The 25,257-nt window shown below is 57.7% G+C and overlaps 1 protein-coding gene across 2 annotated transcripts; it reads right to left on the bottom strand.

Moving 5' to 3' along the window:
- Positions 1–4,393: 4,393 nt before the first annotated feature.
- Positions 4,394–25,257, bottom strand: MED12 (mediator complex subunit 12). 2 transcript variants are annotated; one of them, XM_032227971.1, is made up of 44 exons: positions 25,067–25,257; positions 24,491–24,595; positions 23,857–24,048; positions 22,660–22,819; positions 22,274–22,449; positions 22,030–22,140; positions 21,537–21,791; positions 20,426–20,572; positions 19,148–19,247; positions 18,907–19,043; positions 18,289–18,420; positions 17,450–17,576; positions 17,079–17,308; positions 16,873–16,956; positions 16,369–16,521; positions 16,018–16,162; positions 15,813–15,931; positions 15,541–15,684; positions 14,901–15,064; positions 14,659–14,790; positions 14,310–14,537; positions 13,792–13,936; positions 13,414–13,534; positions 13,218–13,319; positions 13,013–13,126; positions 12,763–12,917; positions 12,327–12,506; positions 12,035–12,106; positions 11,750–11,892; positions 11,504–11,665; positions 11,309–11,420; positions 11,091–11,180; positions 10,746–10,855; positions 10,086–10,221; positions 9,732–9,893; positions 8,832–9,212; positions 8,585–8,735; positions 8,140–8,351; positions 7,764–7,844; positions 7,324–7,538; positions 6,985–7,195; positions 6,615–6,785; positions 6,425–6,506; positions 4,394–4,812 (listed from the first exon to the last, which is right to left on the bottom strand). In XM_032227971.1, exons 1-44 carry the CDS (start codon positions 25,163–25,165, stop codon positions 4,769–4,771), a joined length of 6,492 nt encoding a protein of 2,163 aa, XP_032083862.1. In that variant the 5' UTR covers positions 25,166–25,257; the 3' UTR covers positions 4,394–4,768. The 2 variants fall into 2 exon arrangements, with proteins under 2 accessions (XP_032083862.1, XP_032083861.1); XM_032227970.1 differs by having other exon boundaries at positions 6,615–6,788.

Below are 25,257 nucleotides of genomic sequence, written 5' to 3' on the forward strand. Positions count from 1 at the left end.
AATATGGGACTAAGAAATTTCAGATAGCTTATGAATGAATGAACAAGGAATGTTACAACTTACCTAAAGTTAGCTTTACAAAAGTGGAGTTAAAGTACAAGTGAGGGATGACACAAAAGTTAGTTAGTTTATTTTAGTATATGGTTGCTAAATGTTTATACCCTGTATTTGCTTTGGGAGGTTTGGGGGGGGGAGAAATGTGGGTTGGGGGGGGAGAGGGAGGGAAGGGGGAAGGTATATAATTGTAAAACTCATTAAAACTTTTAATAAAAAATAAAAAAATAGATTTAAATCTTGATTAAGGCAGTTTATGAATTCTTAAATAACATAAATTTCTACCTCTCGGCTCTAAAGCTCAATCAACCATAAATGCTTCACAATATACAGCATAGGAAAAGTCAATGTGCTGCTGATAATTTCCCTTAGCAGAGAGTTCCAGGGACCACAACTGAAACACCTGGTAAATGCAACCGTGAATGGACCTTTTTCAAATTCACACGTCAGGGTGGATCCGTTCTTGAGCTTCCTGCTTGAAGCCCACCCACCCAGATTTTTCTCTCCAACAGTTGAGGGGATTAATATTAGCTTTATTGCCATCCTTACACCTTTTGACAAGCTGACTTAATAGCATGGCGTGCTATTATGATATGGGGCGGACGTGCGAGGCCGCAAAAAATATCGGACAAAAATGAATAATACCAGAAACATACAATAAGGACTTGAAATACCTGATCGTAAATGTTTTAACAGCTGCTAGAATTGTATTTGCCAAAAATTGGAAAAACGAGAAAGTACCATCACAGGAGGAAACTGTTCGGAAAATAATGGAATGTGCCGAAATGGGTAAGCTTACATTTGAAATTAGAGAACGAGAGGATGAGCAATATTATAAAGTATGGGACTTGTTTTACCAATGGTTAGATAAAAAAATCTGGGAATGAAATTGTTTACTTATGCAGTAATAGAAAGTTACAGTTATTGTTATGAAGTTTTTTTTTCTTCTTGTTATGATGTAGAGCACTATTCACTTGATATATAAAGGACAATAATGATCTCAATGTATAAGAGTGGGATGATTTGAACACTTTGGTATAATTGTATGTAGTGACCATTTTATATTAGAAAGATCTTTGTATATGAAACGGACCAATGATGATGTCATGAACAATTGATATACATATGATTTGAAATACTTAAACACTTATATGGATTAATAATTAATAATGGGAAACTATTTTTGGAAATCTGGATGATTGGTGACATTATGGTCAATTGAAAATATGAATGTATATTATAAATTAATGGGAATTCTCTGTTCTAAAAAAGAAAAGAAAGATTGGCTTGAAGAGATTACTGCATATCAAATAGAACTAAAAACGGAACTATTTTTATTAGGAATAATTAAGGGGAAGGAAGAGAAGAAAATCAAATATCTAATTCTACATATAACCGCAAGAATCTCATATGCACAGAATTGGAAAAACTAACACCAACAGAAGACAATGTGATAAAAAAATTTGGGGGGGGAATGCGCCGAAATGGGACAGGCTCGCAAAAGAGCTAAAAGACAAAGAGGAATCAGAATACTACAGTATGGGACATGATAAAATTGGCTAGAAGAGAGAGAGAGAAAAACAGGATAGAGAAGAGGAAAGATTAAGAAACTACACAAGAAATACAGAACGGCAGAATCGGTTGGGCTCGTTGGCTTAAGCTTGCTTGAGTGAGCTATCCCTGCAGGCTGAGGCCTTTGGGGCTGTCTCCACACTGAAGAACATGAAAGTAGGACATTGGGGGGAAATGAGTGGAAATTTGTAAGGATTTTGCTGCCTCATCTCTGGACCTCTTCTGGGGCTGGAGGACTTTCAATGACTTTCGCAGAGCATCAAATGCAGCCATTTGGATTTGGATTTGGATTTATTTCATTTATATGCCGCCCTTTTCCCCGAAGGGGACTCAGGGTGGCTCACAATTCAGTCAGGGAAGGGGTACAGACAGGGGGTAAAAAACGAACATAACAGTACACAATTTAAAAACACACAACAACCATACCATTCGAGGAGGGGGGCAGAAGCTCCTTAGCCCCAGGCCTGTCGGAATAGCCAGGTTTTAAGGGCTTTGTGGAAGGCCTGGAGGGTGGTGAGGGTTCGAATCTCCACGGGGAGTTAGTTCCAGAGGTTCGGAGCAGCCACAGAGAAGGCTCTCCTCCGGGTAGTCGCCAGTCGGCATTGGCCAGCGGATGGAATTCGGAGGAGGCCTAATCTGTGGGATCTGATCCGTCTATTGGAGGTAATTGGCAGCGGGCGGTCTCTCAATTCCCTCTCATTTGAGGGAATAACGCTTCCATCTTTATTTGCCGGGCTTCAAACTGGTGCCTCGCTTCCTGGCTCTCTTCCTGGCGACTCGGGGGAAGGTCTGGACCCCCCAGAGAACCTCCAGAGAAAGTGAAGCACGCTTGCTACCCATATGCCTTGAAGCAGATGGGCTCCCCTTGCAGCCCTTGAACTCTGTGGATGCCATTTGATAAAAACCAGAATGGCATCATGCTCGTGACCTCGTTGGACGCTGGTCTCCTGAGCTGAGAGACCACACGCCAGGAGGTTTTGTCCTCCGGGGCCCCCAGCAGCCGAGACGGCCGCAGCGAGTTTGCCTGGATGAGCAAATATGGTACCGTTAGCCTAGAAGGGGGCAGCGTTAAATGCGGATTATTCACCGGGCTGTGGGAATCCAGAGTAGCCTCTGTGAGTTAAGGAGCTGCAATTAAGTGGTGCATAAACATTCTTTTTCCTACAAGAAGGAACCCATCAGAGGAAGAGGCAATGCTCAAGAAGGACCACGTCTGTGGAAGAACGTGGTTGCAACCGGCTGGCCGAGAGGTGCCAGGTTTATGTGGACACTTGCCAACCTTCATCCAAGAAGAGGACAAGGGTTTTCCCCTCTCTCCTTCAGAGAAAGACAAGGACAGGAACCCCCTGGAAAGAGGGCCATAAAAACGAGGAACGAACTTGGGAAGATTGAATCTGCAAGGCCTTACCTCCGGAAAAACAGGCGCTTCCTTGCCCAGGGAGGCTCCCTTGAGGGAAAGGGGCCCATTTACCCTGGGCCCGGGTCCTGCAGCCCCTCAAAGAGCTAGCAGGGCAGACAGGATGTCATCTTTTCTCTTGGATCTTCAGCCTGCCACACTTTCTATGATTCCACTACGCCTTTTCTATGGTGGGAAAATGGGACGGGGGATTGTACCCAGTTAGATAAGATGTAGCCATAACAACATTCTTTCTAGAAAGCCTTTGTCTTTGCAACTCTGCACCTGACCGGAACTGGATGGGTGGAAGCTGCCAGCATGGCAGTGGGAGATTGGATCGTGGGATGGACTGGTGGGTGTGGGGGGCAAGATCTTGAACTTTCAACTGGGTGGGGAAAACCAGGAAGCTTTCAGATTCGGGTTTTCCCAGATGTGCCAACATGGCTCTCTTCATAAATTGGAACCTTCTGCAATACTTTGCCTTGGACTCTGATTTAATTTTGGATACTATTTGGAACCCTGACACAGGAAGCCTCCTGGAAGAGACTGGGGGAAGGGAGTGAGCAGGGGGGGGGTCATGTCCGTTCCAGGTCTCAACCAGCCACAGGACGCAAACCTTGAACTATCCCAGACAGCTCTGGAGGAAAGCAGAGGGTGATGGACTTGGGTAGAGGGGCTGCCCTCAGCCTTGCCAACAATTCAGCAAAGACCTCCTCCCCTCCTATCTCCTTAGTGGAGGAATCAGCCTCCGTGCCGGAAGCCCTCTCTGCAAAAAACGGCTGCAAAGGGTTACTCACCGTTGCGGCCGACCCACCCTCGCACGCGGAATATGGTAAATTGTTGGGAGTCTGCAGGGCAATGAAGCCAGGGTCAACCAGAAGATCAAAGCGGGGTGACTCCTTCATCAGAGAAGCATCTCTTGCACCCCCAAACCCAAGAGACTGGGGGGGGGGTGTTGAGCAGGCGTGTGGCTCAAGGGCCACCAATGTTTCTCAGACAGACACATCGTAAAGGAAGAGAAACTCCAAATGCATCTCCTCCAGATGCCCATTTTGCCCAACAGATGCCCAAGGGTTCCTTGAACCAAGGCGGGTGCCTTGGCAGGGATGCCCAGGAGGGGGGGGGGAAGGGAGAGTTGCCTGGCCATCTCCCCCCTTGGCTTTGCAAGGGCGTGGCCAGCTGTCTTCCCCACGCAACCCACAGAAGGGCCAGGTTCTCCCTTGTTAACAGCCCAGGCAAGCAGAAGCGGAGGTGATGGGGGGGTACCTGCACCCCCTTTCAGCAGCAATTCGGAGACCCGATCTCAGGGAAGAGGAAGAGCTGAACCCCTGCCCTCCCCCTGACCCCACTCTGAAAAACCAGGAGACGGTCTGGAAAGTATGCTCTGTGTATTTCTTTTTTTTCAGGACATCTGTGATACAGGGCTCATCTGGTATAAATAAAGTATAAAATCTTACAAGTTGTTTTTTTTTTGTCATTATTTTAACAAAAATACTAAAAACTTATTAAAAGCTGAAATCAAAAGTGGGGCGGGAGACTCTAGCAATCACACGGGATTCGGAAACACTGGTAGAAAGTGGAGATTAAAAACACTCATTTGGCGTGATAAAACACTCCTGGCCGAGGATGGGGGGGGGGGGTCGCTGCTGCACAGACAGACCCGCGGGTGTGGGGTGGGAGGGCTGTTCCCCCACCAGCCCCGAAGAACAATATCTTCCAGATCCTCCGCTGCTTCCCTCGTGAGGCTCAATACCGTCCGAAAGGATTGCTGCTCTGCTGGGTCTGCGTATCTGTGGGGGCCCAAAGAGGAGAGTTAGGGGCTGGGGAGGGGGGGGGGGCGTGTCAGTATTTGGGGCAGAAGCTGGCTAGGTTTGAGAGGAAGAGACGCCCCTGTGCAGGAGGGGCCCATTCTTCGAGTCTGGCAGGACACAGCTCGCCAACATTCCCTGCCCGTGGGAAGTTCTCGAGCACCCCTCTGCCTTGCCTCTCTGCACCCCCACCTAGCCAAACATGTGGGTGGGGCTCCTGCCTGCTCATGGATGGTTTGGGCCCGTGGAAGGGGGGCTCCTGGGGAGAAAGGGATGGGGACAAACTGCCCTGGGAGTGACCCCTTTCTCCCCAGGCTCACAGTCCCCATAGTCTCTTCTACTGTTGGAATTCATTCCGGGTGTTTGTGTGCAGGGCAGTTTCTGCTGTCTGAAACACACAAACACAGGGATGCATAAACATCGCATCAGAAACATCTTTCTGGCCTAACGGTCATAACTCACTATGCAGCCTCATGTAACAAGAACCATGTGAGCCAGCTACTCCCACACATGCCCTTTCTCCCCCCTATGCTGTGCTGTAACTTTCTATTCCCCCTCTCCCCCTCCCAATGCCATGCAGCTTGTAATCTTCTGTTCCCCCTTTGCCCACCCTTTGCCATGATGTGATTTTCTATTGGTTTCTTTGTAGAATGCTGTGAACTTTTCATTAGTTTACTTGTGCCATGTGTGATTATATATGCCTTTTGATACGCTCCTTTTTGATGACGCTGTAACTAACTTTTTCTAATAAAAGAGCCCTTCGATGATCATTCGAAGCCTTTTGCTCATCCCAAGGAATTTCGTCTGGTGTTTTCCTTTTGATTAGGCAAGGACACATGAGCAGCCCACCAGTGTGGTGACAACGCGGCAACTGGTGACCCCGACGTGATTCGAACACGCAGCCTGAAAGGGCATGTGTGGGAGTAGCTGGCTCACATAGTTCTTGTTACATGAGGCTGCATAGTGAGTTATGACCGTTAGGCCAGAAAGATGTTTCTGATGCGATGTTTTTGCATCCCTGTGTATGTGTTTCAGACAGCAGAAACTGCCCTGCACACAAACACCTGGAATGAATTCCAACATTCTACGAAGCGGCTGCAACCTCTCTCAAGAGTCGCAAGAGGGGCCAAAGCCAGCATGGGGGAGGGGGGGCAGCCCCAATTCCCTCCCCCTACAATCCGGCCTTTTTTGCCCAGGGAGCAGGAGGCCAACTCCACATGCTAGGTGCCCAAGAGTGCCCCGCCTCGGAGGCCGGCTGCTCTGAAACCTCTGCAGAGCCCCACAGTTGAAGGGCGCAGGGAGAACCCTCTGCTCATCCAGCCGGCGGCCTTCGCCCGGCTCATGTGGCCCTTCCCACCAGGTGCATGTTTGACACGGTGCAGCGTAGCACCCAGTGCTTCTCCTGGAGCTCATCATCAGTGGCACGGTGGATGTGCAGTCTTAACAAGTGAGCCTTTTCTTGCCCTGGGTTCCCCCTCCCACGAAGCCCCGTCCCTCGCCTTCAGGACCACCTCTTTAGGAAGGTAAGAGGGGGAGCCCCCCCCGAGAGCCCCTCCCTCTTCTTCCCTGGCCGGCTGAGGGCCCGGGACCTTACTGGAGAGCTGCTGCTGGAGCTGCCGGACCAAGGCAGCCGTCTGTTGCTGCTGCTGGGTCTGCTGGAGGCCTTGCCGCTGGAACTGGGCAGAGGGGGAGAGTGTGTCACGGAGGGTGTGAGAGGAAGGGGGGCCAGGAGCGGGGAATCCCCCCACCCCCAAGGAGAGAAACCCCCTCCCCACCCTTCTTACCAGGGGTTGCTGAGGATTCAGGCCCTGCATCCCCAGTCCCGGCGGCTGTCCCTGGGCTTGGGGCTGAGGGACGGGGGGCACGGGGGGCGGCTGCTGGGGGGGCGGCTGCTGGGGCTGTTGGGGCTGCGACTGTGGAGGGGGCTGCTGCTGCTGCTGCTGCTGTTGCTGCTGCTGCTGTGAAAAAGGAGGAGGGGGGCGGAAGGACACCCTTAGCCAGGAGCCCCTGGGAAGATGGAGGGAGGGTGGCCTCCTTCAGAGCAGGAGCCATTGAGGCACCTCCCCTCTTTTAGACCCCTCCCATTTTGCCCCAGACGCCTCGCCCCCATCATCACGGAGAGAGGAGGCGCCTGGGGGCTCCCTGCCTGCTCACCCGGAGCAGCTGCTGTTGCTGCTGTTGCTGCCTCAAGTATTGTTGTTGCTGCTGCTGCTGCTGCTGCTGCTGTTGTTGCTGTTGTTGCTGCTGCTGCTGCTGCTGGTCGGGCAGAAGCTGGCTGGGCCGCACCCCCGTGGGGACCCCTTGCGTGCTCAGGTGGTTGATGCTGCCCATCATGGTCGGCTGCTGCATCGGCTGGTGGGGGAACCTGGAGCGCAGGACGGGCAGAAACGGGCATCAGGGAGCAGACCGGAGCGGCTGTTTGGGCAGAGACCTCAGGTAGGGGCCAATGCCGTCCCGGGAGCCCCCTTCCTTCCCTCCCCCCCACCCGGGTACCTCTGTGCGGCGTTCAGGGCGTGCCCGTAGGCAGGGGCCTGCTGGTGGACGTATCCGGGCCTCTGCATGGACCGGACGGCGTCGACGAAGGCGGGGTTGGCGCTGGGGTGGCTGTTCTGATAGGTTTGGCCGGAATACGTCGAGGGGACCATGGCGCTGGCCTGGGAGGGGTGCTGCTGGAGGCTGAGGTGGGGCACCCCGTAGGGGGTGTAGCCCTGCAGGGAGAGGAGATGGCGCAGGGAGAGGAAGGGGCAGGTGAGTTACTGCCCAACCGCTTCACACAGAAAGGCGGCTGCTGTCTGGTGCTCCCGCCAAACAGAGACGAGGCTCAGCCCACCCCACCCCACCCCCACCCCAGGACTGGAGCTTCCTTCCCAGTTGCCCACCGCAAAAGCCCCCAAAGGCCAGGAGAGTTTCCTGGAAGGCAGCGAAGGGCTCACCTGAGCTGCCTGCCCGGTTCCGTAAGCTGGAGTAGGAGGCATTTGGCGCACTGGCGGCTGCCCCAGGATCCCCTGGCCTTGCTGGGGAGGCAAAAGGGAGGCATGGCACGGGCAGCTGGGGCACAGCTGGTGCCTGCAGGGGGGCAGGGACCCTCGCCAGCTCTGAGACTTTTCCCTCTGGCCACAAATGCTCTCCCCAATGACTTTGGGCCCTGCTAACTGAGAAGCAGAATAACCGAGTCCATTCTGCTCTTCCTCCCCCTTCTGGAAGACCAGGGGTGGGGGGGAGGCCCCAATAACTCCGCCCCCTAGGGGCTGTGGGAACCCATACTGTGCAACCCACACACACACACACACACACACCTGGGGATCTTACCAGTTTGGCCTGCAGTTGCTGGCGCAGGAGAGTCCCCCCGGACAGAGGAGGAGGAGGCTGCTGCGGCCTGTAGACGGCTGACTTATAGGAAGGGTCCATTCCTAGCATGCTCATGCCGGTTGGCAAGACCCCCGCGTAGGGGAGCCGGTTGGGCACCAGCTTGCCGATGGGCATGCGCACCGGCCGGTACGATGTGTCCAACCGAGGGCCGCCTGCAAGGAGAAGCAGCAGCCGGTCTTTGCTGGGCACCTCCAGGTGGAAGAGGGGTTAGGGTTAGGGGCCCCAGGCAGCGCCCGAAACCCCGAGGGAGGTTGGGGGCAGCCTGGCAGGAAGCCCGTCTGTTCTGCCAGGCTCCCTGTCCTGGCTCTCCCGGGGAAGACGCCATAATCCAGACTCAGGGAGAGGGCTGAGGGGTCCCACTCTCAAAGAGACGCCAGACTCGGACCTGCGGGGAGGGGCTGGTTCTGGGCATAGAGGCCCACCGGAGGCTGCCCGTAGGCCAGGCGAGACATGGAGTTCCCCGGCTGGTGATGCAGGAGGTCGGTGGGGATGCCGGCACCATAGGAGACGCCCCGGACCGCGTTCATCGGGTATTCCTGTGGGGGGAGGGGGTGGCAAAGGCTGTGAGGAGGCCAGGCAGGCAGGGAGAGGGGCCAGGCAGGAAAGGGGGGGAGGGCGGGAGGGGGACTCACTTCGTTCTTGCTGGCCGGCTGGGCCCGTTTCTTGCTCTTGCTCTTACTCTTGTTCTTGGGTTCGGCTGCAGAACTGCCAGCGCTGGCACTGGCCTTTTCCACCTTGGCCGGTTCGACCACCTTCTTCTCCGGCTCCAGGGCCACTGGGGTGGGGGGCTCCTCCTCCTCGGGAGGCAGAGGCAGCGGCTCCAGATAGTAGCTGCGAGGCTTGGGCTTCAGGTGGGTGTGGTAGAGGAGCAGCCGCTGCTGCTCTTCAAAGCGGGAGACCTTGCGGTCCACCCGCACCGTCCCGAACCAGCCCCAGGAGAGCGGGGCGGAGTGCTTCAGGCCCTCGAAGAGGTCCCAGGGGGAGATCTTCTGCTTGGTGGAGACCTGCAGGCCCTGGGAGGAGGAGGAAGAGGAGGAGGAGGAGGGGATTTAGATTTAGATAAATTTATTTATAGGCTGCCCTTTTCCCTGAGGGGACTCAGGGCGGCTTACAACGTATAGGGAAGGGAGTACACACAATGACATATAAAATAGTACGTAATTAAAAATAGAACACAACATTCATCATTCGGGAGGGGACGGATTATAATCTTTAACCCCAGGCCTGACGGGATAGCCAGATCTTGAGGGCTGTGCGGAAGGTCTGGAGGGTGGTGAGGGTATGAATCTCCACGGGGAGATAGTTCCAAAGGGTCGGAGCTACTACTGAAAAGGCTCTCCTCCGCGTAGTCGCCAGTCGACACTGACTGGCGGATGGAACTCGGAGGAGGCCTAATCTGTGTGATCTAATAGGGGAGAGGAAGGACAGCCATGGCAACTCTGCGGTGGGCTCCGGGGGCTGCCCCCTCCCCCTTCTGAAACCTGCCAGTCCCCTCGCCTCCCGCCCGGCCAGAGGTCCAGACAGCCACTTGCCTCCTTCTTGAAGATGGAGTCGAAGCCGGCAATCTTGTTGCCCTTGGTGTCGATGAGGGAGCCCTGCGGCTCGCAGGTGATGACGTCCCGTGTCTGCTTGGGCAGCGGCAGCAGCTGCCGCACCTTCTCCAGGCTCTCCGACTGCCGGTCGCCCAGCTCCTTCTGCAGAGGAGGAAGCCGTTGCAATGGGAGCTGGGCCACCCCCACAGCCGTGCTGCCCTTCATCCCGGAGCTCTGCACAGGGGCCCTGGGGCCCAAGAGCTTTACCCGGGAGAAAACCAGAAGTCGAGCAAGACCCAGAGCGCCAGGGTGATTCTTCCCTCCCAGGGGGCATGGGGGGGGGCTCTGCTTTACCCGCAGCTTCTTGACGAGGTTCATGTACGCCCGCTTGTTCTCCTCCATGCTGCCTTGGGAGATGCTGGACATGTCGGCGGCCAGGGTGCCATTGATCAGCACGCTCAGCATGTCCAGGACGGTGGTGAAGAGCTCACTGGAAGATCAGGGCCGGAGGGGAAGGGCGGTCAGTGAGGGGCGGGGGCAGCAGACGCCCCATTGTCCCCGCCAGGCTTTGTGCAGGGAGGGAGGGCTGCCAATTCACATGGCCCCTGCCCCACTGTGCACAGGGATGGGGCTGTTTACGTTGGGGGCAGGGGTGGGTTGCAGGCGGTACGCCAGGGTACGCGTGTACCGGAGCTGCCCAGAGCACAGGATACCGTTCCGGTACGGTGCTCTGGAGGGCCCACCCGCCCGCCTGAGCTCCTTACCCGTCTTTTAAGTCTTTGGCGCTTCCCCGCATGGTGTGTAGAGCACCTACGTGACACTCCGCTGAGCAGCTGGAGCGTCGCAGAGGGTCACGGAGCCACTAAGACGCATGGGTATGCTGCCGGTTGGAATGGGATCCGGAACCCACCACTGGCTGGGGGGCACTTCTAAGGTGCAGGAACCCCGTGACCCAACAGAGCTGCTGAGGGGCCGGGGGGGGGGGGACGACATCCGGGGGAAGGAAAGGCTCACTTGTTAGACTGCATGTCCACCGTGCCACTGCTGATGATGTCCAGGAGAAGCACTGCCCACTCTGTGGTCTGCTGTGTGCTGCGCTGCACTGTGTCGAACATGCCCCCCACCTGGTGGGAAGGACCACATGAGCTCCCTGCCCACAAGGAGGCCGGGGGGGGAGCAGAGACAGCAAGAGCTGTGTGTCTTCCCCTGTCCAGGGCAGTCTTCCCCATACTGGAAGGGGGCTCCCTGAAAAGGGAAATTCTGTGGGAGGGACGAGGGGAGCAAAGGGAGCTCCAGATCTGTCCCCCAAGGTCTGGGGAGCAGGCAGGAGGGAGACCCCGTCTGTGCCCCACAGCTCACCAGATTCAGCCGCAGCTTCAGCGCCTCGTGCATTAGCTGCTTGGCCTTGCAGTCATCTTGGTACTGGTCTTCCCGCCAGTTGGTCACAATCTAAGAGGGCGGTAATGGGAACAGCCTCCCCTTAGCAGACAAAAGCTGCTGGGGGGCGGGGGAGGCTGGGAAAAGGAAGTCCACCCCCCCAGGAGGAAATGCGGCCCCCTTGGGATTCCTCCGCTTACCTGCTGCACCTGGCTGTACAAGGAGGTGAGGAGGCCCTCCCGCTGCTCGTCCTGGCCCTTCAGGCAGGTGAGCACCAGGGACAGGAAGGGCTGCTGGCTCAGCAGGGTCATGCTGCAGGCAAAGGGCAGAGGCGGTTGGTTCGGGCTGACCGGGGCTTCCCTCCCCCCCGCCCACCCATCCTCCAGCTCCCTCACCTCTTCTGCTTCTGCCGGTCCCTCTCTTTGCGGGACGAAGAGCCTAGGTGCTGCCCCTTCTCCAGCTCGTCCCCCGCGGCCTTCAGCACGTAGCCCTGCACGGAGGTCGGGAGCTTGGCGATCAGCGGCGCCACCAGCCACACACCGGACCGTTCCAAGGAGCTGGAGGGGCGAGACAGCAGGGTCAGGCTGGCCTGACAACCCCTCCCTCCAGCCCCCTCCCCTCCTCCCCCGGCCCCTGCTGACCTAAGGACAGGCTTGGCTTTGGGGTTGGCAGGCATGAGGTTGGGGCAGCTGCCCAGGCTGACGATGCCGTTGGTCTCGGCCGACTGCTGGAAGACTTCGATGGTGGCCTTGGCGATGTTCTCCAGGAGGGAATTCATCTCCTGCTGCAGGAGGCGAGGGGGCGGGGGGTAGGAAGAGTCAAACTTTGAAGCCCTGGCAAGAGGACACCTGGGCAACTCTTGACCCCCCCCACACACACACAGTCCCGCCCGTCCTCCCCCAGGGACCTCCGCCACAAGTCCTCACATTGCTGGCCGTCTGCTTGATCATGAGCTGCAGTTCGAGCAGCGACTGGCGCATCGTCCACTGGTCCAGGTTCTGCATGAGAGGCCGATGGACGCATCTGTCAGAGGAGGGCCCTGCTGTGGGGCCAACCCTCCCTTCCGCTGGCTCCTTGCCTTCCGGAAGAGCCGGACATTCGTGTCCCTCCCCCCCCCGTTCCCTGCGCATCGTGAATGCTGCCGGTCCCTCCGTCATCCCACTGGCGCCTGTAGAGGCTGAGGAGCGCCATCTTCCCAGCCAATGCCCCCCAAGAAACCTGCAAAATGCGCTTGATCCTCTGCCGCTGAGGGTTCTCTCCCTCCTCGTTGTCGAGCAGCCGATGAGGGTAGCAGATCAGCTGCATCAGGCGCTGGGCTTGGGTGCTGCTCAGGACGGGGTCCTGCAAGTCGTTGCTGTCCTCGCACAACGACTTCAGGCACCGCTCGCCCACCCATTCCTGCGGAGAGCGAGGGGGGTGCCGCTGACCCTGGGGGACTCCGGCTCTGCCAGCCAGCCACACCGACCCAACCTCACCTGGCCTTCCGAGGCCCCCAGGACCAAGGCCTGGTGGGGATCTCCCCACAGGCACGCCTGGGCCTCAACGGGGCTTAGCACTCGGTCCACCCGAGGAGCCGCACTGCTCACGGTGACCCCAGGGTGAGCTCGCTGCAAGGCTGAGGCAGCGTTTCTCCCGTGGGGGCTGTCGGTCTCACCTGCTGGCAGATGCTCCTGAGGACGTACTTGGCGTAAACGTCCAAGCTGGCTGTCTCAATCGAAACCATCCGGCCGGCCGGCTTCTTGTCGTCATCCAGGAGATCGTCCACCCCTCCCGGGTGGGAGAAGCCAGAGCCCTTCAGTTCGGCGTCCCCTGCAACCAGGAGCGGGACCCGTCCAGTGGCCGGACTCAGCCCCACTAAGACTCCCCTCCCTGCCCCCTCCTCCCGGATGTGTCCAAGCACGCACCCAGGACGAAGACGGCCTTCAGCACAGCAAAGACGGCCCCGTCCACGATGCGATTCTGGGAAGCAGCCAGCAGGTGCCTGTCGCAGGACGAGCGGATGCCCACCGAGGGCTTACCTGGGGAGAGCCCACATTTTCAGCCCTGGACTGACCGACACCCAGACGGCGCACCAGTCCATCGTGGGAGAGCCCAGGCCCAAAGGCTTACTGCTATCCTGCTGGCAGGGATTCAGCTGGGGGGTCTTAAAGAGGTGCAGCAAAATTCGGCAGGTCAGGCGGGCCCCGGGCTCCGAGTCCTGTTCACTGCAAGCTGCAAAGAGAAGGGCAGGGGGAGTGAGGGGTCAGTGCTGGGCCTCTCTCTGTCTCCCGGAGTCCTTCAGATGGTATCCCGGCTGGATGCTCACCAGCATTGAGGAGAGAGGGAATGGCCGCGCAGCGGATCAGATCCTCCAGCAGCAGACACTGGCGGGCGATGAGGATGGCCACAAAGGTCGCCAGGGAGTCGTGGAAGGACAGGTCGCTCACCTGCAGGTAAGTAGGAAGGCAGCTCGGCTGAGCCCCTGCCTGTAGTACCATCTACCTGGGCACCGCTGGGAGCGAAGAAGCCAAAAGCCAAGGCAGGGAAAAATCAAGGTTACCGCCCACCGACTCCTGGGACGCACCCGGTGACAGCAGGGACCCTGCAGTCGAGCCCTTCAAGCCCACACGGTCCTCTTCGCCAACGCGTCCTCCTCGGATGTTATGTCCGCTCAGCAAAACCTCCCTCCCTGTCCCGCCCTTACGTCCACGTTGCAGAGGAGGTCGTTGAAGCCGCACGTCCCGTTGTTGGAGGAGCAGCACAGGGCCTTCAGCACCCCCAGCCACTCGGCGCTCAGCAGCTTGCAGTAGCCGGTCAGCTCCGCGCATAGGATGGCGATGTCGTTGACCCTGGGCGGGAGAGCAGGGGGTCAGTGAGGGCCTGGCTATCTTCCCAAGGCTCTGAGCTAGGAGCCTCGCCCAGCCAGCCTGGAGGCCTGCACGAAGGTGTGCCCTCTCCGAAACGGGATTCTCAGAGACAGAAACGGCCGTAATGCCGAAGGACAATGGCGTCAGGCGAATTGAATAAACCAACACGAGGGGAGAAACCAGCCTCCACCCTCGGGAGCTGGGAAGTGGGGGAGAAGAAAGACGGAGGGCCAGACCTCCCGCCGTGCCTCCTTGCCCATCAGCTTCCTTCCTCTGCCCTCTCCCCTGGGAAAGAGGGCGCTTGCAAGAGGCGTCAACACTGCCCCCGTGGCACCTCGCCCGGCCTGGCCCTCACCGGTCCGGGTCGTGGTGCCCCACACAGACGTGCATCAGGGCGTTGCAGACGAAGCTGTAGCGGTTGGCCGGGTTATCCGCCAGGCTCTTGCCCAGGTTGATGTAGGTGAAGTTGTGGGCAGAGGGGTTCTCGATGGTGTCGATCATGAACAAGGGTTCCCACAGCATGTTGGAGTCCGAGGGCTCCACATTGCAGTAGATGGTGTTCTTCACCTTGGAGCAGAAGTCGCTGCAGGGGAAGCAGGTGGTGAGGCCTGCGCAGCCCCAGCCGGGCCGGGAGGGTCTCCAACAGACCCCCTCGGTGGGGGAGGAGGCACGGAGGGAGCCAGCAGGCAGAGGAGGGCACTGACCTGAAGAGCTCCCCAAATTTACTCTTGAGGTGGCTGCAGGACGTGTACAGATCGTAGAGGTAGGCCAGGATGCAGCGCTCAGCCGAAGAGCCATCCGAACGGTTCATGCCATGCTTCACCACCCCACAGAGCCTGGGGCGGAGGAGAGAAAGCCAGGGGGGGGCTGAGTAGGCCCTGCCCCTCACCCCAACACCCCCGCGGGAGCCGATCAAGGAGGGGCCAGGCGTGTGCCCAGAGCTCACCCTTCAAAGACCTGGGCCATCTGGTCCTGGTTGAGGATAAGGCAGGAGTGGTAATGCCGCAGGACGGCCACGATGCAGAGGCACAGGCTGGTGGTGTAGCTGCCCACCAGGTCAGAAGACTTCAGCAGCAACTCGGCCTCCACCACGCTCAGCTCGTTCAGCAGCTACGCAGCCCGTCAGTATGGAGGGAGAAGGGGAGGGAAGATGGACGGATCAGCTTGCAGACACCCTCCAGCCCTACAGGGGCGGCTTGGAGGAAAGGCTGCATCTGGGGGAGGCGAGCACGACGCTCGGCTTACAAGTTGCCATGGGAAACCGCAGCTGGCTCATGCTCTGGAGTTTGGGCCAACCACTTCGGCATGGCTCTCCTGCTCTCCTCACGGCCAAAGAAGCGGGAAGGGCAAGGGGTGCATGTGCCCCGTTCCTGGCACACCTGCAGCTGCCTGCTGCTTGTGCCCTTCTGGGCTTGAAGGCTCGGAGGGCCGTCGGGTGAGCCTTTCAGCCCAGCGCTGGACTTCCAACGGGACCTCGCAGCCCATCTCGGCCGGAGACAAACTCTCTCTGTCTCCCAGCAATCCCAGGGCGGGACCCTCGCGCTTGCCAAGAAGGTGGGGGGCCTAGCCCTGTCCTGCCCACCCACCTGGATGGCAAAGTCGATGAGCCCGCTAATGTTGAGCGAATACTCCATCAGGTCGAAGATGAACTGGATGTGCTGCACCAGAGGCAGGTGGTAGGACATCCCTAAGGCAAAGCTGGTGATTTGCTCCAAGACATTGCGAGAGACCTGGGGAAGGAGAGGGAGAAGGAAGCGTGCTGCCCGGCAGTGCCCCCCTCCCAGTGGGGTCCCTAGATCCCTCACACACACACACACAGCTGCTCCGTCTCAGCCCCCGACCCGGCCGAGGAAGGTACCTGAGAAGTGACGAGATGCTGGTCGAAGTGGGAAAGATGCTGGAACTTGGCAAAGATGTCCTCTGCGGTTGGGAAGGCCTCTGGCTTGTTCCTCTTCCTCTTCTGCCCTTCCTCCCCTCCTGCCCAAGGGAGACACGGGGTGATGACCTCTGCAGGTCCCAGTGCCCCCCCCCCCAAGACCTTTGGCCCGAGTGGCCCTACCAACCTGTCTCCGCCGTGCTTTTCCTGTTGAGCACCTTCAAGATATCCTTGCTGATTCTTTTGATGGCGTGCCGGGCTTCGTCGCGCTGCTTCCCGACGCCGAAAAGGACCACCAGTCGCTGGTTGCACTCGTGGCTGCTCGACTCCTCCTGGGAAGGCGGGAAGAGCAAGTCCGGCTGCTGTCCATCCGTTCATGGGGAGATGCTCCAGCCGGCCCCACCCGGAGGCCCTTCCTTTTGCAGGGGAGGCACCTCCCACGCTTCCCGAAGGAGAAGGAGGGATCCCCAGGCCCTCCCTGCATGCCCAGCACACGGCACCCCTGCCCCACTGCCAGCTGCCCGGCTCCCCACCTCACCTGGGGAATGGGGAAATGCGTGCAGTACTGGATGTGCCGAGGCTGGTCGTAGAGGGCGGCCAACGTCCCATCTGCCCCTCGGTCCTTCTCAAGGTCCACTTTCTCCGGGGAAGGGCTCGCTTTGGACTCACAGTGCATGGAAGGAGAGAACATCTGGAGGGAGGGAAAAGGCAGAGCGGTGAGTGGACTCTATCTTGGCAAGGGAGACTCTGCCCACCCACCCCAGGCAGCCCCCCAGCAGGCCGGTAGCAGCACCCTCCACCGAGAGCTTCTGCCTCTCTCTGCATGGCTTCTGCCCCCTTTTGAGGGCTCCGCAGGGAGAGGAGGCTGCCTCGTCTCCTTTTCCCCCAGGCAAGGCACTGGAGGGCCTCTGAAAAGCGGTAGCTCTCTTGGGCAGGAGGCAGTCCAGGCTGCCAGGGATGGAAGGAGGGAACTTAAGGCAGCCTCTGCCACTGGCACTGTGGGCTCCCCAAAGACCAGCCAGGAGGCCCCGCCAGGCGCTACCGAGAAATCAGTCTTCTCCATGTCGTCGAAGATGGCGTTGGAACTGTGGTCAATATCCATGTGACACTCCGAGAGGCTGGCATCCTGGCAGGGAGAAGGGACGAGGCACCCCATTCAACACTCTGAAGCTGAAGCTGTCCGCCCCCTCCCTCTCCCAACCCGCCCCCCCCGATAAGCAGGAGGAGGGGGGGGATCCTATCTCAAACCTCCAGCTTGATGCCGTGACCGCTCTCCCGCTCCTTCCGGTCGTGGTGCTCCTCCGCAGCGTCGTCGAAGGGGGAGGCGGGACGGGGCCCGTGGTCGATAGCCAAGTCGCCCCGCGAGATCAGGGCGCACATGTACATGTTGGGCGAGAAGACGTCGTGGCGGATCAGCTCGCAGAAGAGCAGCACCAGGTTGAAGAATTCGGCCCGCTCGTCCTCGCTGCTGGGGTCAGCTGCCAGGGAGGGAGGGAAGGATGAGGGTCCGGGCAGCTTCTGCCCACCCAGCTGTCCCCGGCCTGACCCCCTCTCTGCCCGTCAAGCGGGACGGCTGGCTGGGCACGCAGAGGAGCCGGGGGAGGGGGCTTGCTCCGTACTTAGCATGGGGGCCTGGGTGTCGAGGAACTGCATGAGAACTTCTTGGAAAACTGGAGCGCTCACGGCCGACAGGGAACCCGAAGAGATGGATCCTTTTTCGTCCACCACTTCTGAGTCGCCGCAGCGCTGAGCACAAGTAGAAGAGCAGAAGGTGGTGAGCCCCACGCCTGCCCCCTGGGCCCTCCCCCCCTGAACCCATGCTTGGCCCCCTGCAGCAGAGCCTCTGCTGGAACAAAGCCCTCACTGGTGGGACGATTCCCGTGGCTTCTTCACCTGCAGGGACCCTCAGACAAGGGAGTCTGTCGTGACACCCACCCCCTTTTCTAGGACAATCCTCTTGGTGCTGCATAGGGACTTTGGATGTTTTCAACACACACACACACCCTCCCCGTCTCTGGCATTTAGAGCACCGTCACCGCTGAATATTTCACAGGCTTTATTATTCTATTTCAAACGTTTTAAATGTGTTTTGGATGGTTTTAAGGCCCTGCAGAAGAATTTACACTGGATGCCGTATCGATTTGTGCTTGCGGAATGTTCAAATGAACTTCGTGAATCACAAAGTTTTTGGGGACGAAAACGGACATCTGCGAAGCACTTTTGAGATCAAAACGTCTTGGCCACAAATGCCCAGTTTTAACCTCAAAAGTGTTCTGACCTGGCCAGAAACGTCCAGCCTTGTCCATGGCCACTGAGGTGACCCCCACAATCCCGGGACATCCTGGAAGAGGAAGCCCAACGGACATTTCCTCTTTTTAAAGGAAATATCCTCTCCCCTCCTGCTCGGAGAGGCCGCCCTCGCCGCCCACCCTCACGGAGATCCCCACGCTGGGCTCACCTCGGCCTCTATCTCAGATTGCCGTTTCTCCAGCAGCTTTGCCACCACCATGGCTCGGTGCCGCCCGGAACGCTTGTGGCTCACGGCCCACTCGCAGAGCAGAGCGACCACGGCGTCGTCATCGGGGGAGATCTGCCAGGAAAGAAGTGGGGTAATCTCCTGGAAGGGCCGGCCTAACCTTCTCCCCGGCCTTCAGGCAGCCTCCGAGGAAGCTCCCCCGGGAGGCTGCTTCCTTGTGAGCACTGCACGTGGGGGAGATGACTGTCAGCTGAAGAGCTAGAACTGCTTCCTCCAGCTTCCTCACCCCCCAAGAGACGAAGCAGCCTGCACCCAGCCCCTTTCCCTCCCGGTTTAGCCCTCGCTCAGCAGCCGCAATTCAGGAACAGAGACTTGGAGGAGCAAGGAGGTTCCCTCCACCACCACCACCACGGGGAGAGTTCTCCTCCGCTGGGAATCCAACTGGCCCATTTAAAATGATTTCAGCCGTGCCCGCCTCCTGGCAACGCCGATTCCAACCTGGCTGCCCGGAATTGAACGCCTCCCCTGGATACCAGGAGCCTCCTCTGGCCGTGCCCTCTTCCTGCTAGCCCCTCTTTGCAGAAAAGACCCTTCCCCTACCTCGTGGCTGTCCTTGCTCGGCCCTCCCCCGAATATCCTGTTGTACAGAGAATCCAGCGAGTTGCTGAAGTCCGAGCGCTCGAAACTGTGGCTGTCGAGGACTTCTAAAGTGTGGAGCACCCGGCTGATGGTGAACCCTGGAAGAGAAAGGGGGGGATCCTAGGAAGGGAGCCCCACTGCCCACAGAGCAGTCCAGCTGCCCAGGCGCAGGTGCAGGGATAGGGAGTGGGGCAGGGGCTACCTGCGGTGGCTTCCTGGCATTTGTCAAAGGACCAGCGCACTTCCACGGCCTGCCCACGCTCCTTGATCTGCTGCTCCGTCTCCCGCAGCCTCGCTCGGACCTGGCAAGGAAGGGGCATCAAGAGGAAGAGACTAACCTGATTTTGCATTTAATAACCGCAGCAAGACTGTTGGTGGCGCAATACTGGAAGAAGGAAGATTTGCCTACTATTCAAGAATGGACATTAAAAGTAACAAACTTAGCAGAGATGGCTAAAATATCACCATATCTCAAGGACCACTCAAACGAGAGATATAAACCGGAGTGGAGAAGATGGATCGACTATACTCAAAATAAATATGGGACTAAGAAATTCCAGATAGTTTATGACTGAGGCAACAAGGAATGACATAATCTGCTTAGAGTTAGCCTAGCAAAGAGGAGTTAAAGCTCAAATGATAGAGGATATTAATTTTTTATTTTTAAGTTTACTTTAGAATATTTTAGTTAAAGATTTATACCCTGTATTGGTTCTGGGAAGTCGGGGGAGGGAAGGTTGGGAGGGGGGGGTTGGGTGGGGAGGGGAGGGAAGTAAACATTTGTAAAAGGTTTTTTTAAAAAAATTTCCAATTTAAAAAAAAAGAGGAAGAGATCTTTGTATATTAAACAGATCAATGATGATGTAAGGAATAATTGATACATACATGAATTGAAATATTTAACCGCTATATGGACTAACTAATTAATAACGGGAAACCATTCTTGGAATTCTGGGCGATTGGAGACATTATGGTCAATTGAAAATATGAATGTTTATTATAAACCAATGGGAATTCTTTGTTCCAATCTTCGCTTTTATTCCTTAGAGATAGGTGATATTATAATACTTTAAATACTTATTGTTATTTGATAGATAATTATGAATTCAAGGAAACAAGGATTGTTACAAATGAAAGAATATTAACGGTAATTTGAACACATAATGCTCAAGTACAGCGAAATATTCAGTTGTGTTTAATGCAAAACCAGTGATGTTATTCTTAATCTTAAGAATTGATGCACCAAAACTTGTAACCAAATGACATGCTTGATGAAATGGAGGAAAGTTGATTCCCCCCCCCTTTTTCTTACTTTGTTTTGTATGTTTAAAAAGAATAAAAATTATATTAAAAAAATAAATAAGGGGAAGGGTCTGGAACCTGCCAGGGTCCTGAGCCAGCCTGGGAAATGGGGAGGGAGGGAGCAAACCTGGCACGGCCCCTCCCACAGCCCCAGGCCAGGAGACAGGCTGCTGCTCACCTGCTGTATGAAGCTGGCGTTGACCCCGGGCATGGGCAGGTTTGAGGGGGCAATGGGCAGGTGGTCGAGGGGAGAGCCCGTCTTGATTCTGCTGTCGGTGAGGGAGTAGTGCCAGACCAGGGCGCTGGGGCAGCACAGGACGATACTCTGCAGCCAGAGGAGGAGGAAGGAGGTTGAGTTCTCTAGGCCGGGGGGCTTGAAGGCACTTTTGTGCCCAACTGGTCAGCCATTTCCACGGTACTCTTCTCATCCTCAAAGCCAAATGCTCCCTGTGTCTCTGCACCCCACCACCCCTCCTGGGCTCCTCTGTGCCTCCGTGGGATTCTTTTTTTTAATATACTTTTTTTTATTTTCCATTTTCATAACGTATAATCACATGTATACTATTACATAGCGAATATCCTATTGTATTAAGCAGTAATTACATCAGTTCCTCTTGTCATCAACGCCCAGAAGGATAAAAACCCATTATTAGCTCTTCTGCTCTCCATACACCTCTTTCTTCTGCCTCTCTCCTACCTCCTTTCTTCCCTCCATCATCCTTTCCTACTCTACTTCCCCTTCCTTTCTCCCTCTCCTCTCTCTTCATTCCACTCCTCCTTATTCTCCTCATCTTCCCCCCTTTCCCTCTCTCCTATCCCTCTCTTCCTATCTTTCTTCTCTCCTCTGTTTCCCACTCTTCCTCTCATTGGTGTATTTCAGCTTCTGAACAAACTCCATTCTATGTTGATGGTATATATGCTTCCATATCAATATACTTAACATATCTTAGTTTTAAAGAAAAAATAAGAGAAGACAGTATACATGTGCAATCATATTACATTAAAATCTACCACCCCTCGTCAAGCCTAATATTCATCCCTCCCTCCCCCCCCCCAGCCTTCCCTCCCCCGAGGGATTCTAACGGCAACTCCTGTCCTCCGCGGTGGGCAGTTCTGAATGCAGCCCCCCTCCCCAGGCGTCCTACCTGCCCTCCCTCCTCCAGCTGCCACGAGCCAGCCAAGGAAATTCTCCCCGGGCTCCTTCTGAAGGCTTTTCCCCTCTGGCCTTCCCCCACCCACCCACCCGCCCGCCCCAGCCCTGCGGGACCCCTGCCAACAAGAGCGCTCACCTGCAGGATGCAGCTGAGTCCGAAGACGACGGGGCGATGCTGGGGGCACAACAAGAGGTCGCTGAAAGGGCTGGCGGAGGAGTTTCCCGCAGCCGGCTGGGGAGTCGGGGTGGAAGGGAGCGCGGGGGCTGCCTGAGAGGGAAGGTGGTGAGCCGGATGCCCACCGCTGGCGTCCAACAGAATGGCGAGGCGGCGGGTGCAGAAGTAGGCCAGGCGCCTGGACAGGTAGGCTGACTGCACAAACTCACTGGAATACTGCGGGGGAGAAAAATGGCGTCCGCTTAGCCCCAAAGCCCACTCCTCTCTGGGGCCTCGCAACCAGACACTCCCAAACCCAGCGCACCAGGTTCCATGCTCTGGGCCGCTGCAGTGACGTCGGCTGCTCATCCAGCCCTCCCTTCCGTAGAGTTTTACTCCCGCATTCCCCTTCCAGCCCTGGAGTTTCCAGCAGGACCTTCTCCCGAGTTTGCCTGGGGACGGGGGGGTGGCTGACCTGCAGGAGCAGCGGCAGGAGCAGCTTCAGGAGCTCGTCTTCGCCCGGCCGAATCTTCTCAAAGCACTCCAGCACCCAGGTGAGGAACTCGTGCCGGTCCAGCATCCCGTCCTGGAAGGTGCAGACAGAGGCCCACTGAGAAGGCCGGGGGCTGTGGGTATGGGGGCTCGGCTCACCTGTTCTTCCACCCACTTCCCCCTCCCCCCACAAGGGGACCCCACCCTAACCCCCTCCCCGCTGTCACCTGGAACATAAACATGGCCAGCTTCTCATTGTAGTCCCACTGCTTGACCGAATGCTCCACCTCCTGGGGCATGATGTTGGAAGGCGAGCCGCAGGCTTGTGCCAGCAGCTGCCGGTGGAAGTCGGCGATCTTCTGCAGCTGCTCCCACAGAAACTTGGTAATGATCTGTGTCCACTCTAGAAAGGGAGGGCAGCCGTCAGTGGGTGGGGCCTGCTGTGGGACTCAACATGCAGAGGGGGCAAGGGAGACCAGGGATAGCAAGGAAGGGGAAAGGGTGGGGGAGAAAGCCAGACCGTCCTGGTGATTTGGGGAGGGCGCAGCAGAAACGGCTGCCATGGGAGGAGGCTGAGAGAGGCCCATTTGGAGGCCGGAGCAGCAGCCCTTACCGCTGAAGGGGTCAATGACATGCCGCTTCTTCACCTTCGTTTCCGTAATGGCAGCGTAATAGGCACAGGTCATCTTGATCAACCAGGCAGCTCTCATCACAGGCACTGCGTACTTGGCCAGGTAACTAAAGATCTCCTCCTTCTTGCTGAAGATGGGCACCTGCCCGGGAGATTAGATTAGATTAGATTGCTTTTATTTATAGGCCGCCCTTTTCCCTGAGGGGACTCAGGGCGGCTTACAACCTATAGGGAGGGGATACACGTAATGACATATACAGACAGTACATAATTAAAAAATAGAAGCAACATTCATTCATCATTCGGGTGGGGACGGACCCTAATCTTTAACCCCAGGCCTGGCAGGATAGCCAGATCTTAAGGACTGTGCGGAAGGTCTGGAGGGTGGTGAGGGTACGAATCTCCACGGGGAGGTCGTTCCAAAGGGTCGGAGCTACTACTGAAAAGGCTCTCCTCCGCGTAGTTGCCAGTCGGCACTGGCTGGCAGATGGAACTCGGAGGAGGCCTAATCTGTGTGATCTAATCGGTCGTGAGGAGGTGATTGGCAGAAGGCGGTCTCTCAAGTACCTAGATCCACTACCATGGAGGGCTTTGTAGGTGGTAAGTAGCACCTTGAAGCGCACCCGGAGATCAACAGGTAGCCAGCGCAGCTCGCGGAGGATAGGTGTTATGTGGGCGAACCGAGGAGCACCCACAATCACTCGCGCAGCTGCATTCTGGACTAGCTGAAGTCGCCGGATGCTCTTCAAGGGCAGCCCCCATGTAGAGCACGTTGCGGGAGCAGAGCAGGAGGGGCCCGATTCACACACAGTTTGGTCAGAGACCTAGCGAGGAGGAGGGCTGGGAAACCAGGCATTGGGGGGGAACTGCAGCCACTACTCTCCCCACAACAGCCTCCCGGTTTCCCTGGCCCCATCTCGTTCCGGGATCTCCCTCCGCAACAGCTGCCCCACGCCAGGGCCAGGCCTCCGAGAGCCCCACTCATCCCTCGCGTTCTGGCCTTGCCTAACTCCCTCCTCCACCCAGGGCTCCTGGCTCTTCGCCCCAAGTCCTTCCCGAAGCCGTCCGCTGGCCATCCCGGAGGGTTTACGGATGCTACGGGTCTCCCCGCCTCAGCCACCCCCCTCCCTCCCTTAACGTGCCCCCTCCCCATCTAGGGCGCCTTGGCACTGCAGGTACCTTTTTAGCCAGGTGGGTGAGGGGTTTGGTTCCAGCCAGGTCATTGAACCAATTGTTAATGGCGCTCTGGGAGCGAGCCGTCACCGGCCAGAAGTTGTCCTTTTGGTTGACCTGCGGTTTCCGACGGCCAGTGTCGGGCAAGGTGTTGCAACGCAGCTTTTCGGCGATGATGCTGCTGAAGTTGGAACTGATCTGGAGAAGAGGAAGAGGAGCTTTCAGGCTCCTCCGGCCACAAGGCGACCCAGGGAGGACCCCGGCCTCACGTTCCCTCCAGAGCAACGGCTCGGCTTCATCGACGAAGGCGCCTTCACCTCCGCACCAAGAAGGGGGTCCCCTGCAGAGCGCCTCCCCCTCCACCTGACGCCGGTGCCCTCTTCCTCTTTTTGAGAGGCTGCGCTTAGTGACGCCGTGCCAGGCTGCACGACGGTGCCAGCATCCCTTCCCCAGCTCATTTCTGCTGCCCGCAGCTTCCCCCCCCCAAATCTAAAGACCAGGGGGAATGGGCAGCCAGCATTTGCAGGCGGATCTCGGCTCCCTTCCCCCTGCTGCAAACTTTCAGCTATGGGGGAGTAAGACGGGCAGTCGGGCCCCATCGTGGGCTGGGGGTGGTGGTGTCCACAGCCATCGGCTTCACCTTGGCGGGGTTGAAGTTGACGTTCTTGGCGCTGCCGTGCTCGTCTCCGGAAACCGCCGGCTGGTTGTTGAAGCCCTGCTTCACGTTGAGCGCCGTCAGCTCGTCCTGGGGGAGGAAGGGAGGCCAGAGGGGGTCAGCCAGGGTCGGTCAGCAGCCCCTCCCCCAACACCCCCCCTGCAGGGGCAGCCCCTCCCCCCAGGAGACCCCCAGGGGACACAGGGTGGAGGGAGGCGGGGTGGGTGGGTGGGTCCCGGGGCTTCTCTAGCATCTGGACACCGGCAGGAGGAGGGTCTCCGGCCAGAGCCGGACTGTCCGGACAGGAGGGAGGGAGTGGGACCGAGGGGGGGGGCTTAGATGGAGCCTCCATGGCCAAGAGCAGCCGGACCTCCCACCGGCAGCCGGGACCCAACGGGGGGGGGGAGGCGGGGTCCGCGGGCCCCCGAGCGCCACTGCCGACCCCCCCCCCACCCGGACCCGCGGCGGCGCCCTTCTTCCTCCGGGCCGCGCGGGGGCGCTGCGCCGTCCGCCCTGGCCGCAGGGGGCGCCGTCCCGGCCGGGGGCTCCGGCCCCGCTTACCTCTTTCTGTTTGGGGTCCTGCGGGTAGACGTCGGGCGGGCCCAGGCGCGGCCGCTTGAGAGGCCGGTGCTCGTAGCTCAGCACCCCAAAGGCCGCCATGGCCGGCCAAGAGGCGCTGCCGGCCCGCCCGCCGACCAGACTCAGGCCCGGACACCGGGTCGGCGGCGGCGGCGGAACCAGCCGAGCCGGGC

This window comes from Thamnophis elegans, chromosome 12 (assembly GCF_009769535.1).
Source record: "Thamnophis elegans isolate rThaEle1 chromosome 12, rThaEle1.pri, whole genome shotgun sequence".
Lineage (NCBI taxonomy): Eukaryota > Metazoa > Chordata > Lepidosauria > Squamata > Colubridae > Thamnophis > Thamnophis elegans.